Consider the following 15,634-nt stretch of genomic DNA (forward strand, 5'->3'; position numbering starts at 1 on the left):
GGATTTCATTGTAGCCCATTTGATATGGACAATTTTTGAAAAACTGTTATCCATGGGCCAAATTACAGTAATTATATTAGGGCCAGGTAGGATAAAAAAGTAATGGGAGGAGGAAAAAATATATATATTTTTGGACTTCAAGAAAAAAGTAAAAATGACATGAATAATAGTAGAAATACAATGTCGGGAAATAAGTCGAAATGTGAACAAAATAGTAGAAATGTCTAGAATAAAGTCAACTTTTTGAGTTTGGTAAAGTAAACTGCTAGCCACAACCACATTTTTCCTCAATATGTCTAACATATGTCTAAAAAAATTCATTTTGCTTTTTCTTGCCACTGTATTTTTGTTTCATTCTTGGTTGTGTTTCCTTGTCCTTTTTTTTGGAGAACAACTTATGATTTTTCGTATGATTTAGAAGATCTTACCGATAATGAAGGAAACTGACATTTGCAGAGGAAAAAGAGCCCAGATTAGTCCTTTTGTGGGGTCATAAACCGTCTCTGCAACTCCAATGATGAAGGCACCTCCGACCCATGTGGCTGCATAATATGAAGAGTATTGTTAAAAATCATAGTTTTAGACATAAAGTTTTTAACTTCTCTGCTCGACCAAAACTCACCCGTCATCGTGAAGACTCCCACTGCCAAGTTGACCCTCCGGTTAGCCAAAAAAGAAACTTCCATCTGTCCATTTTGAGTGTTTTTCTCCATCTTCTTGGATTTTACAGATGCCCAAATGCCGATTCCCAACACAAGCAAGTAAAACACTACCATCATTATCAGACCTGGTATATGAATGGCCATTGTGGAGTATTTTCTAGTGCTGTTTAACTTCAGGAAAAACCACAGGCCAGTTATCAAGACATACCAACAATGAATGAGAGGATACATGCAGAGGCAATAAAACCAAGAAATGCAACAATATATGAAACATTTAAAATGTAACGGGCAGCTGCAGTCAGGGTCATTGCTGTGTCTTACACTAAACCCTCCTATTTACAGTCAAGACCAGATAAAGGCACAATATAAGATTTTGGAAAAACAAAAAAAACAGGACCAGAACAACTCAGACCCAACAGAACCAAAAAATAACGTGACAGATGCAGAACTGGACTTCTGAAAATGTATTTATTTTCTTCTTGAAATGTCTTCATGAGTGCTGACAACTCATTCCATTTCTTACTGGAATATCTTGCACACAAAGTGTCCTTGACATATTCCAACAAGTTACCTTGTCTTCATTCAAGTCAGCTTTCTGCCCTTTTTGTATAAAAAATGGAAATTCAATTGTCCTCTGAAGAATGCACATTTCACTTTAATCCAAGACACTGATGGACATTGCAGACATTGTAAACTTGAACATACCCAAAGGGAATAAAAAAATAAAAAGCAATAACCACACAAAACAACAAAAACATTGTGTTTCAAACCACCGTAAAAAAAAATCCTAAATATCAAAAGTCAACCGAGGTCACCAGAGTACACCACATATAATTATGTAACTTAAATTATATAATAGATCCTTTTACTGTTTGTACACAATGATGACGTAGAACGTTTGTGTGTGCATTCTGGCAACGGAAGTGGTGTTGTTCTCCAGCCGTTCTGACTGACAAAGAAGCATTTACAAATTTACAAACTTTGGCTAGTATCTTGCTAAGCTAAACAAACATTGTTTTGTGTACATAAACACAGAAGGCAAAAAAAAATCAGGACTACAAAAAAACCACTAGAGTCCAATCACACCTAGCCTGCCAATAAAACACAAGCATGTTTATTCATCTTAGCAGGCTACTAGCCAAATCTAACGCCAGCTTATCAAACTTTAGCTGCATGTGATTAACCCTTTGGAGTTTGGGGCTATTTTGTTGGTTTTTGGCTCTTTTTCAATCTGCCTGTATATGTAACTTAAATAATGATTACCATGCCATGCTGGTATCATCTTTTTCAGCACAACCTCACCGGATTAATTGTTCATTTTGACTTACTGTATCAACATTTTTTTTTATTTTTATTTTTTTACAAAAAAACACAGAAACACACATACAAACACAAGAAACACACAAAAACACACAGAACACACACATAAAAAAAATCATAAAAAACACTAAAAACACAAAAATTATCACAAAAACATCACAAAAATAGCCCAAAATCACACACAAAAAAAACAGTAAACACAAAAGATTGCATTAAAATGTTGAAACGCACACTGCAAAATCTGAAAGTAAAATCATGTTACACTTGGTCATGGTTTTAACCATTGCTGAAAAAAAGAGTTGACGCACTAAATTGGACATGGAAACTTCTAGAAAAGCCAGAACTTTAGAGGGAAGCTGACAGCAGGGCTCCATGCTGATCGTTTTTAAATCAAGAAGAAGTCATGCTCCGGCGCTTTTGTGGACTCCAGAGGGTTAATATTCTACATATTACAGACAATAACTAATGTAAACAAGGCTTTTACGTTAAATCAAAGATTAGATAGATATCCTTACCTGATATAAAGTGGGCGCTGCAGACACGTGTTTGATAATGTCCTTTAATTGACTGTAGCCTCAGACGCCACCAGTCGCTCTGAAATGGTCGTGATCCTGTCGGAATCCGATAAAACTTTAGTCCACCGGTGGAATAGCGATTGGTACAGCCGTATAGGCAACAACCAGACATGTTGATGCTGGGAGAAGTTTGTAAATGCTTATAAATCCTTCTTTCTCAGTCAGAACAGCTGGAGAACAACACCATTTCTGTTGCCAGATTGCACACGCAACATTTTGTGACGTCGGCTGAAAAAGGGTCTATATAATCGATGACTTGGCTAAAAGATGAAGCCAAAGCCGAAGTCCCAAAACCCGCAGTTCCTTAAAGGGCCACTTGACACTGGCTCCAACAGAACGCCATGTTAAACTGGACAACTTTAGTATAGTTGTAAACAAAAAAGCATGTTGTTCTCTATAGCTCAATTCCTTTATCATCAGAACTGTATGGGTCGCTTTTCTATAGCTCACCTGTTCCACCATTATGATCATGTACACAGTCGCCAGTAAAGTTGGAATAAAATATTTTTTACCTCTTTCGATGAAATGATTGTGACAACTTTATTATTGACGGATAAAGTCTCATGAGTTTATTTCAAAGTTTAAGTTTAATTCAGTTAAGTATAATTTAGTTTAATTCAAACTTTATGGGCGACCGTGTACATGATAATAATTAAATAAATTATAATAATATATTAAATTAAGTCAAGTGCGTGGCTGACAGGTGTGTGCCATCACAGGTGGCATTTAGCCCACGTCAGCCTTACCGTGCTCCACCTCTCTGCCCATTTTTGGATTAGCTGGTAATTTAGCGTACTCAGAGAGATTATAAAGTCTAGTGCATTCTGGTGCCTCTGTTCCTCAATTTAGAGGAAGAATAACTTTACGCTTATCTGTAAACATGTAAGAATTCCTGTAAGAATGGTGAGGACCAGCAATATTTTGAAGTTTTGCCTTATTTGTACATGTGGAAGAGGCCTTAATGATCCAGAAATAGAAGCAAGAACACCAGCCTGTCGCAATAACCCAACAATTATATGAGGAATTACATATAAAAATAATTTAACATTTTGTATCCAGCATTGGTTCAGAGGCAAATTTATCATTTTCATCCGTTTCATCACCTTCTCTGGCTCCATCTGCTGGTGCTTCCTGTGATTTCACCTTGAACACGTCCAGCCTCTCAGGAAGGATCCCCTTGTTAAACAGGAGTGAGGCCACATATGAGACCATGGGAATGGAGACCAGAGCAGACAGCATGCAAATGGTTTTGACAGGCCAGCGCTGAATGTAAACACCATCCTTTAAAATGCATCCTGGGAACTGCAGGATCACAGGGAGGCCGAACAACGGCTCTCCACACAACAGCCTCATCACCACCGCAACAAGGTAGCCTGCTATCGCCCCGTAACCATTGGAAACCCTAATGAAGAGGACGCAGATCAGTTGGGGAAATAAAATGGTGTATGTGAGATCTGAGCCCAGGATCCAGAACACCATGATGCTGTTGTCCAGGTAGGTGAGGGAAGTTCCCACAAGTCCTGCAACCACTATGGAGAGCCGGATCACCCACTGTAGCTCCTTGTCTGATGCCTAGAAAACGTAAAAAGTAAAAAGTAGATTATAGGTAGTCTGTGACTGTCCATGGCCTAGAGGTTTGGAATCAGGATTGTAACTGAAAGGGTTGCTGGTTCAAATCCCAGGACTGACAGGACTGAAGTGCTCTTGAGCAAGGCACCCAACCCCCCACATGGCTCCCCGGGCACACAGAAATGTGCTGCTCACTGATCCTAAAGCATGGTGTGTTCACTAGTGTATGAGGATGGGTTAAAATGCAGAGTGTGAATATCCCCATTGTGGGACTAATAAGGGAATCTTAATCTTAATGTACATCTAAAGGCGTGTTTCCATTAGGTACTTTTCCCTCTAGTCAGCTGCTATGGGTGTGGCTTGGGAGAGAACTTTACCAGTTTGTGGCTCAGGTAGCAGCTCAAAAAGTACCTGCCTCACACAGGTACATTACTGAGCCACTACTGGCTAGTCGAGGCTGATTGGATACGGTTTAGGCGGCGATTTTGCACATGCGTGAATCATTTTCAGACTGGTGCAAACTGGACGCTGAGGGGTTAACATCCCCTGCTCTGACTGCAGCTAGGAGAGACCGCTGCTGGAGGACTGGGCCGCTTTTGAGTGCTTTGGGACGACACCTGCTACTCGTTAAGAAGAGTAGGAACGAGTCGCCAAAAGTCTCCAATAACACCAGAAAAGTCAATAGACTAGATGCTTTTTTTTTTTTTTTTTAAGAGTCTCAAGATGGGTCTGAATAGTTGCTAAATATAGCGACAAAGTTGCTAAGTTGGCAACACCACTGGTTAGCCGCTACAAAAGTACCTGTATGGGAACAGAGGCCAAGGGGAACTAACTAGTGGGTGACGCCAAAACACTCTCCAAAAAGTACTCAGTGAAAACACGCCTGAAGACATACATTATAGTCTGGCAAGCAGTACCTGCAACCACAATGCATTTTGTGAGACTTCCAGTTGGTACGATGCAGAGATAGATTACTCTCCCACCAACTAGGAATATTTCCCCAGATTCAAAGGTTTGAATGAGATAAGACACCGGCCAAAATAGGGGAGGGGCCAAACACTAAAAAATCCAAAGGTATATCAACTACAAGATCAGAGAAAAACAAGCAAATAGCCATGGAATGGGCCGATGAAAGATGATGCTAACTAGCCTAGCTTGGGAGAGCCTGAAGCTAGCTTACTATCTGATATTCACACTGAGATAATGCCAATACATGCCTATGTAAAGAATGAGCTGAGTGCTCTTCTTCAGACATGAGAGAGGACACTAGGAAGGAATTGACTGAATTTAGAGAAGAGATCAACCGGACTCTGGGAGACATCAGGGAAGACTACAACAACATGAGTTCAGGATGCTCAGCCTTGCACTTAAAAAAAGACGCTCCTGCAAATAAAACAGACCCAGGAATCTCTGCAGAAAAAAAATGAATGATTTGGTATTTACTGCAACCCTGAAGGCGGGGAAGAATTTGTGGCTACATGTTTTAAGTCAGAGATGACCCCAGGATAGTCATTGTGCTGTCATAACGCTCTGGGGGCTTTCTACAAAGATTAACATCAACCACGCCTATGCGATGGAGATAATGAGGAAAAGGAGAGAGTAAGCTGAGGTTAATATTTAAGACCAACTAACATTCTTGTTTTAGCTGGTCTGACTGCATTCAGTGCAGTGCAGATAGACACAGAATACAGGATTTCAACATAGGCATTAGAGATTTCATAGAGTTTCATACCATTCAGGAGTGTACACACTACAGCTTGATAATAAAAAAAAGATACACTGAAGAATATAAGAAATAAAGTATGCCACAAGTTAGAGGAAACTCAACATTCTTTTGAGGCTTACTATGAGGACTTATATACCCAGCCTGATGCAGCTGACAGCCTGAAGATTGACTAGTTCCTGAGATTGAAGGGGAAATTAGTACTACTTTGGGATAAAAGTTGATTTTTGTGGACAATCTCTTGGCCCAAGATAAGTTTCACAAAGTTCTTCTTGTACATCACTTGGAAGTGAGTTTATGTTAACCCGCCTCCGCCGATTGGATTGCCATAGTAAATGAAATGGAGAGACTGAACTCTTCCGTAAGGTCACAATCTGATCAATATATGAAAGTCTTGAGTAAGTGGACTTTATAATATATTGAATGTAACCTGCTGTTATTGGAAAACATGTGCATGCTTTTTTCCCCTGTGTGTTCCTGCACTAATATGTGACCTATGTTACCATTATCTTTGTACTACTACCCTTCCTTTTTCCTTTTTTGTTTTAACCTGAAAATCACACATAAAAACAGTTTTTTCCCCTTAAGATTTATTCTTTATTAATCCTACAATGGGATCTCTGCATTTAACCCATCCTTTTTTCTTTCTTTTTTTTTTTTTACACACGAGCACATTACTGCACCCAGTGCGTTTTCTCATTGTGGTGGCCTTTGCAGTGTGTTTTCTAAATGCTGCGCTTGTGTTGTCAAATTTATGATTGATTTTTTTTATCAATTTGCTTGTGTTTTGTGTATTAGCATGTGTTTTCTTAAGTTGCAGCGCTGTGAGCTCTCAGGGTCCCCTAACCTCTAAGCCACAGACTGCCTATTCTTGTAAGTTAATTAAACACTTCACCTGACTCCTGATGGCCTGGTAGATGTTGGTGGTGAAGATGGTGGTTGCAGACAACAGGTAGGAGTCAGCTGATGACATCACAGCAGCAGCAACAGCCCCGATGCCAAAAGCAGAAATGTAGACCGGGGTTAGATTCTGAAGGGTGATGGGCAACAACATGGCCGTCTCCCCTCGCTCGTATGGAGAAGGAGAACCATATGAGGTGGAGTTCCAGTCTGAAATAAAGGAGCCAGAATGGACAAGAATGAATGATGATTTAGCAATCTGACATAGTAAGTAAGTAAGTAAGTAAACTTTATTTATATAGCACCTTTCACAGACAGAAGTCACAAAGTGCTTCACATAGAAATCATACACATAACATAAAAATGTACATACAAGTTTTAAAAGACCAAAACAACAGCAATTTAAACAACCATAGCAGTCCCGAAACAATTAATCAAAAGCCTGAACAAATAAAAATGTCTTCAGTTGGCTTCTAAAACTGACAACAGAATCTACTGAGCGCAGTGAGGGAGGGAGACTGTTCCAAAGCTTGGGAGCAGCCTGGAAAGCTTGATCACCTCTGGTTCGAAAACGGGTGCGTGGAACCATGAGCAGATTCTGATCTGTAGACCTCAGAGCCCGAGTGGGGGTGTAGGGCTGTATCAGGTCACATATGTAGGGTGGAGCCTGGTCATGTAAGGCTCTGAATGTTAAAACCAGAATTTTAAAATTTATTCTATAGGAGACAGGGAGCCAATGTAAGGCTTTAAGAACTCATTCTTTTAGAACCAACTCATAAACTTATGAAGTTTATGAGTTGGTGTGTCTGAACAACAAGCATTTAAAGATAGGCAATATAAGTGGTTTCCTTTTTTCTGTTTCCTTTAACACAATTGTGTTTTGGCTATTCACAAATACAGCCATGCTGCTGTAAGGAATATGATGATGCTTATCCTGATTACAACCTCAACAGGATATGAGCTGCAATCTCAAACTGTGTGCATGTGAAATCACTCATTGTTGAACGCTGCGGTGTCCTTTTTAAATCATGCTCCTTCCTGATTGGTTCTTCTAATTTTGGCTCCTAACTGTTTGTACAGTGCCTAGCATGATGTAAGCAAAACAAAAATGGAGGCCAAAAGATTATTGCTCATGTTATAAATAATTGTATTGCCTTTACGGTCAATTTACACTGGGTTTTTATGTGTTATTGTCTAACTTTAACACATTGCTGAAGTTATTTGTCTCTTCTAATAGAGATATATGTTAACAAATTTCTCACTCAGAAGATTTTTGTTAAGACATGTAAACAAACTATTGCAGTAGTCTAGCCGAGAAGACACAAATGCATGAATAATGATTTCTAGGTCATTATGCGACACCATTTTAATGAGTTTGGCAGATTCCTAACAGGTAAACAGTCAGGATTACCTGTTGAAGCTGCAACAGCACCAATCAGGGTGGAGGGGATTCCACAAAGGATGACTCCTCCTGCAGCAATAAAACAGATGATTCTGGCTGTGGACGTGGAGGCTGAGGAGAGTGTCCTTTGGTGGAAATCCTGAATGGCCATATTGCCGACACTCTAAAAAATTAAACGTGTGGGAAATTTTTAGTATTTTATAGTATTGGGTTGTACAGTACGTTTTTTTTTTTTCATGTAAGCACCTCATGGTAGACAGTCGTGGAAATAATGATTAGACCACCCTTGTTTTCTTCAATTTCTTGTTGATTTTAATGCCTGGTACAACTAAAGGTACAGTTGTTTGGACACATATAATGATAACAACAAAAATAGCTCATAAGAGATTAATTTAAGAGCTAATATCAAGTCATTTTCCATGGTTTTCTTGTAGACGATTTTGGTTATTATCAAGAAAACCATGGAAAATGGCTTGATATTAGCTCTTAACCCATTGATGCCTAAAATGCCTGTAAAACCTCTGGGCGATTTTAAAATAAGCCCCCAAAACCTGAAGTTTTTCTGGAAATTCAACAGAAGTGTCAACGCTTCCTACTAAATAATAGATTTTTCAGCCTCTGTAGCAGATAGAAATGAAATTCAAAACGTATTTGAAAGCTTATACAAATACTACAAAACGACATATCCGCTTTCCAGGCTTCAATGGGTTAAATTAATCTCTTATGAGCTATTTTTGTTGTTATATCATTATATTTGTCCAAACAAATGTACCTTTAGTTGAACCAGTCAATAAAATGACCATGAAATTGAAGAAAAAGGGTGGTCTAATAATTTTTTCCATTGCTGTATAAGACAGGACGAACTGTATGTCCATGCTGTGGTCTTCTCTCCATGCTGCATGAAGTAAAAGAAGATTCATCACAGTATCTGTATTTCTTCAGAGACCTAAACATATTCTAAACCAATTTACTAACTGTTTTTCATCTCACCATGACTAGAAAATTATCAATCCATCTCCCGACGTCATCAGACTCAAGCTTTCCAAGCCAGGAGGTCTGATATGTGTGGTTAAATGTTGTTTTAGTGATGTCAGTATAAGCGTCACTCGTCAGAACAAACGGCACACACAGCCACTGTGAAAAGAAGAAAGAACTTAGCGAAATATACAAGAATATGTCTTAAACACATCATATTGAAGTTTTCTTGTGTAAAACTCACCAGGCTTAGAAGCACCAGTGATATCTGGATGACATCAGTGTAGGCAACTGAATAGAGACCTCCAAGAACAGTGTAGATGATTGCCACTATAGCAGAGATCCAGACGCAAACACTGAAGGACAGATCCAAAACCACCCTCATGGTAGCTCCTGTAGCACACAAACAGTGCAAAAATGAAGAAGTATGATTTTAAAAAAAGAACAAGGGAGTCAGAAAGTAAATATGTTAAGTGTACTTGCATGTGCCTACCCAAAGAAATCAGCAATGTAGGGATCCAGACGACTTCTGTTATAACAGGAATAATGGCGAGAACTGCAGTCAGAGCTTTTCCATACTTTCTCTTAAAAGGATCCATCATACTGATGTAATTGTTCTCCCTCATTGGCTTTGCAAAGAACAGTCCACCTTTAAAGAGAGGGGGAAAAAGAGAAACCTGTCAATCTGAAGAACACTGCGTAACATTTTTGATGTGGTCTGAGTGACTACACCATCTGTAAAGGTCTCAGGTTCGGAGATTGGAAGCCCAAGAATAAACACAACCGGAGAAAAAAGACTGGTCTCAATGCAGGCTTTACTTTTACACACAGGTGTAGCGCTGGACCCTGACTGAAAGCTCCCACAGGATCCCAGTCAGAGTAAGCCCCGATTTCTGTATTAATTCATTCTTCTATAGAAGTTGGACTTACACGCAAACCAAGTTCTATTGGCCGGTTACCGATGACATGAACAGGCCAACAGCTGTCCAAGTCTCGTTCAAAGATGTGTGTGTGTGTGTGTTGTTCTTACAGATGTGTATCTATGAGCTACAATGCCTAAACAGGAAGGTGACAGAGCTGTCATTTTTATTTTCAGGCCAATTTTTTTTTATAACGAAATAACTCTCTAATATCTCTCTCTAATATCTCTCTCTCTCCCTCTCTTGCACAGCCTCTTCTTCAGTTTTGTGCCTGAGCAATGGCACAGTGCCTGATATACTGTTATAGGCGTGCACGTGTAATTGGCGTCAACGCGTGTGTGTTGTTGTCCTAGAGCCAACGCTTCAGACGCCTTAACGCGTTGAAACAGCCAAAACTGTCTCATCAGTCTCTCTTGGTAATACATGGACTGCTTGAATTGTGAAGTGAAGCAGCTGTTAAACTCAAAATTCGTCATCATAGGGTAAATAATTATTTGTACATTGAGACGAGCGCACGCACACACACACGCACACACACACACACAGGAACAACACTTGTTGGCAGTTCTCATCACTGGAAACATAACATTCAATCCAAAACACATGCAATCAATTGAGGAGAAACTTACCAATGATGAAGGAAATTGATGTTTGCAGAGGAACAAGAGCCCAGATCAAACCCCTGGTGGGGTCGTAAACTGCCTCTGCAATTCCAATGATAAAGGCACCTCCAACCCAAGTAGCTGCAGCAGAAAATAAATAAATAAAATTAATACATATATACACACATACAAATATATATATATATATATATACAGTACAGGCCAAAAGTTTGGACACACCTTCTCATTCAATGCATTTTTCTTTATTTTCATGACTATTTACATTGTAGATTCTCACTGAAGGCATCAAAACTGTGAATGAACACATGTGGAATTATGTACTTAACAAAAAAAGTGTGAAATAACTGAAAACATGTCTTGTATTTTAGATTCCTCAAAGTAACCACCCTTTGCTTACTAGAATATAAGACATGTTTTCAGTTATTTCACACTTTTTTGTTAAGTACATAATTCCACATGTGTTCATTAATGGTTTTGATGAATTTACAATGTCAATAGTCATGAAATTAAAGGAAACACATCGAATGAGAAGGTGTGTCCAAACTTTTGGCCTGTACTGTATATATATATATATATATATATATATATATATATATATATATATATCAGTGAGGATAATTATTGTGTATTTAAATAAAGAAAACTAAAACTCACCTGTCATTGTGAAGGCTCCAACTAACCTGTTGACGCTCCGGTTAGCCAAAAAAGAAAGCTCCACCTGTCCACCTTGTGTGTTTTTCTCCATCTTCTTAGATTTCACAGACGCCCAGATGCCGATTCCCAACACAAGTAAGTAAAACGCCACCATCATTATCAGACCTGGTATATTGAGAGCCATTGCTGATTCAACCTGAAGCTGCTTTACAGACCTTTACTTCTCTCTCTGTGAATTGCAAATGCCATATGTGCACAGTCCTGTTCCCACTTGCATGAGAAGTAGCCACATACCAAGTTGCTGGTGGTGAGGGGGTGGAGACTTTGATTGAGAGAAACACTTTTTTTGAGTGTTGCAGGACCTGCTCTTGCAACATCTTGTAAAGGTCTGTTAAATTGAAGGCCCAGAGAAAACACACACCTGAGAAAAAGTCTGGTCTCAATGCAGGATCCCAGTCAGAATGAGCCCTTATCTTAGTCATAATTCACATTTTCATTCATCTACAGAACTTACACGCAAACCAAATCCTATTGGTCAGTATGACATGAACAGCCCAACAGCTGTTCAAGTCTCTTTGAAGGTTGTGATCCACTATGTGTGTGTGTGTGTGTGTGTGTGTGTGTGTGTGTGTGTGCTTCCTACATAGTGAGGACTGGAACACGTTTGAGGACATTTTTGCAAAGTGAGGACATTTCAGCCGGTCCTCACTTTTTTGAGATTTCAGACTTTGTTTTAACGGTTCAGGTTACAATTAGGTTTATGGTTGGGCATTTAGTTGTGATGGTGAAGGTTAGGTTAAGGGGCTTGGGAACAAGGTTATTATAGTTAACGAAAACGAAACGACATAACAAAAACTAGAATTGAAAAAACATTTTTGTTAGCTGAAATAAAAATAAAAATGAGAGTTTTAAAAACATGATAACTAACTGAAACTGTATTTTCTGGTTACAAAACTAACTAAAACTAACTAAAATTAAAGTGAAAATGTCCTTCGTTTTCGTCTTTGTCAACTTTTTTCATACATAATGAAGATGGATAATAAAAGGAAATAAAGGCAAAATTTACTGTGACCTCTTTTAATCTCCCACCCAACAAATACCCCGTTACAAAAAAATAAAGCTAATAAAAACGAAACTAAAACTAAAGCATTTAAAAAAAACCTAAACTAAAACTAGCAAACGCATTCTAAAAACTAATTAAAACTAGCTAAATTTGAAAACAAAAATTCACAAACTAAAACTAATGAGAAATTCAAAAACTATTAAAACCTTGCTATTCCAATGACGGCCCTCACAAAGATAGAAGTACAAGAATGTGTGTGTGCGTGTGTGTGCGCGTGTGTGTTGTTGTTGTTGTAACAGGCGCATATCTAGCCTAAACAAGATCTCATATTGTGAGAACACACTGCCCTGTCCCCTGTCTGTCTGTGAACAAAAGACACAGCTACAGTGAAGAAAAACACATTGGCAACCTGTCCTAAAAATACCCATAATTCTCTGGTTGATCTTCATTGACTTTACCATCCATCATTAAGGAAACACTCAACTCGTGGATGGCTTACCTAACATTTGCACACTTAAAGGGTTCTCCACTAAGTTTTTAGGCAAATATTGTACTTTTTTTTTTTGTTTATTTTTTCCTAGGGGGTGTAAAGCATACTTTACTGTCCTGAGACTGAAGAGTGGAAGTTCTTTACAGCTGCAATGGGGCACCAATATTATGTCAAAAGATTGTATAGAAGTCTATGAGAAAATGACGCTACTTTTCACTTGATTTATTACCTCAGTAATCATTTTCCTGATTAGTTTATGGTTTCAATTGCTCATTTCAATTCTATTTGGTAAATTATGGTCCCATTTAGAGTAAAATAGGCATTAAAAAACACTCAGGACAATTGAATAAAGTCAACCATTTATTGAAAGAATCATAGCCAAATGCAATGCTCAGCGCATTATAGTATAATACGGTTAGGAGATATACTATAGTATAGTATAAATATAATCGTATTTGTACTTTACTTGAGTATTTCAATTTTATGTAACTTTATACTTCTACTCCACTATATTTTGAGGCAAAAATTGTACTTTTTACTCCACTACATACTGACAGCTTAAGTTATTCCTCAGGTTGTGATTTAACATAAATAAAAAAAATATATATATAAAATATAAAATATATGATCAATTTAAAGTGATTAGACTTTTCTAAATTAAATCCTATAACAGTATATTAAGTAATTAAATGAGCCCTGTCTTAACAAAAAAACACTGCTTACATAAAAGCATTAATACAAATAATCTAATAATATATTTGGAATATATAAAACAATCTGAGTGGGTCCATTCTGCATAATGAGTACTTTTACTTTTGATACTTTAAGTACATTTTGATGCTGATACTTTTGTACTTCAGTAAGTTTTGAATGCAGGACTTTTACTTGTAGTGGAGTAATTTCACAGTGTGGTATTACTACTTTTACTTAAGTAAGAGATCTGAATACTTTTTCAACCACTGTAAGCAGCTGTTCACAGTGTTTTTATAATACATGTACTTACGTGTATGTTATTCTGATGGACCCGCATCTATCAGTTACCAAGTCTAAACATGACAGCTTGTAATCTCATCTTTTTTCTGTGAGAACCCAAACTGTGCCGTTGTTTATCTGTGAGAAAGTGATTTTAAAGCAAGGTGGAAAGTTCCAAGTTACTCTGCACGGCATTATAATTATTCAAATATGACACCTTTCTTGTACTGCTTGTTTTATGGCCTCAAGTGAGGTAAGAACTGCGACTGTGACTGTGACTGCTGCTGATAATAAACTCTTTCAGAGGAATTGTGAGAACTCTTAAGCTAAGAGAAAGGGGCATGGTTAATCATGTTGCGTTAAGTGATGGTATGCTGCATGAGACAGACAGCATTGCCCTTGGGCTGTTTTTGTTTCCATATTTTTTAAAAAGATCTGAAAAGTAAAATGCAGACTAAGGGTCACTGATTTACCATGAAACAAAGAGTAATACAGGCTTACTTAAAGGAAAATTGAGAGTCAGGATAACTTTAAAAAACAAAAATAGTTGTAATAACTGGTGGATTACCAGCAGCTGCTATTTGAGGATAGTTTGTGATTTGAGTGACTCTGGAGAATTTTTATCACAGATTTAGGAGCTGGTTTCAGTGCTAAAATGCTTTGTGGAATACTTTTAGACCTAAAATCTTATTTTACTCCTAAATGAGCAAGTTAGAAGCTACTTTTAGCCATGTTTTCTGAATATGGCTCCAATACTTTAAGGGTGGAAGTGATGACCTATGCCATTAATAAAAAATGATGGAGACACAAACTTATACAATCAAATATAAAGAAATCAAAAGCACAACACAGTCATTAAATAATGTTGGCAATTACTGTATCTAATTGATTTCCTTCCATCATTATAATGTGCCACTATAAGCCATTAGTTACAAGTAAATGCCTTTCGCCGGGGCACAAAAATATGTAAAGGCCATAAATGGGTTTAGTGATATCAGAAGAATGATTAAAAACTATCATGAATAATCATTCATTTTAATAAATCATATGACCTGTTTAACCCAAGTCACCTTGAAATGGGGCACCACTCAGTAAAGCAGAGAAAAGATAAGCTGTTGGTTCCAAAATCTTCATGTAGATTACTTTGTTAGGAGTTGTGTTTCCTGGAAAAACAGGTTTTGTGGCCGATGAGATTTGCCTATCTCAGGTAGCTGGAGCTGGGACCGAAGTGAGGGGGTTGTCTTTTAGGGTAGTGTCCCATTTGTTTGACCAAAGCTGAGTTTTTGAGGCTGAAATGAGGGGTGCTGGCTCATTTTTCATTCAATTCATTTCATAAAAACAAATGAATAACATACCTGCGGCCCCTACAGTATCCAGCAGTGGTTCAGAGGCAAATGTATTATTTTCCCAGCTTAATCACCCTCTCTGGCTCCATCTGCTGGTGCTTCTTGTGATTTCACCTTGAACACGTCCACATATAAAACCATGGGAATGGAGACCAGAGCAGACAGCATGCAAATGGTAACCCCGTAACCATTGGAAACCCTCAATGAAGAGGACGCCAATCAGCTGGGGAAATAAAATGGTTAATGTGAGATCTGAGCCCAGGATCCAGAACACCATGATGCTGTTGTCCAGGTCCTAAAAAGAAGAACAATAGTTCAGTAGACATTTACATCTTCAAAGTTCCCTTAAAACTTCAGAAATTGCAACTTCCACACTCTTCACACTATTCTTTCACCTGACTCCTGATGGCCTGGTAGATGTTGGTGGTAAACGTGGTGGC

General features: G+C 38.2%; 1 protein-coding gene across 1 annotated transcript; it reads right to left on the reverse strand.

The window, feature by feature from the left end:
- Positions 1-473: 473 nt before the first annotated feature.
- Positions 474-11,507, reverse strand: LOC131963072 (high-affinity choline transporter 1-like). The gene is made up of 9 exons (XM_059328210.1): positions 11,324-11,507; positions 10,676-10,789; positions 9,620-9,775; positions 9,371-9,519; positions 9,142-9,285; positions 8,161-8,314; positions 6,745-6,959; positions 3,661-4,129; positions 474-716 (listed from the first exon to the last, which is right to left on the reverse strand). The coding sequence occupies exons 1-9, from the start codon at positions 11,505-11,507 to the stop codon at positions 664-666; spliced, it is 1,638 nt and encodes a 545-aa protein (XP_059184193.1). The 3' UTR covers positions 474-663.
- Positions 11,508-15,634: the final 4,127 nt, after the last annotated feature.

The sequence above is a fragment of the Centropristis striata genome, chromosome 24 (genome assembly GCF_030273125.1).
Source record: "Centropristis striata isolate RG_2023a ecotype Rhode Island chromosome 24, C.striata_1.0, whole genome shotgun sequence".
Taxonomy (NCBI): Eukaryota; Metazoa; Chordata; class Actinopteri; order Perciformes; family Serranidae; genus Centropristis; species Centropristis striata.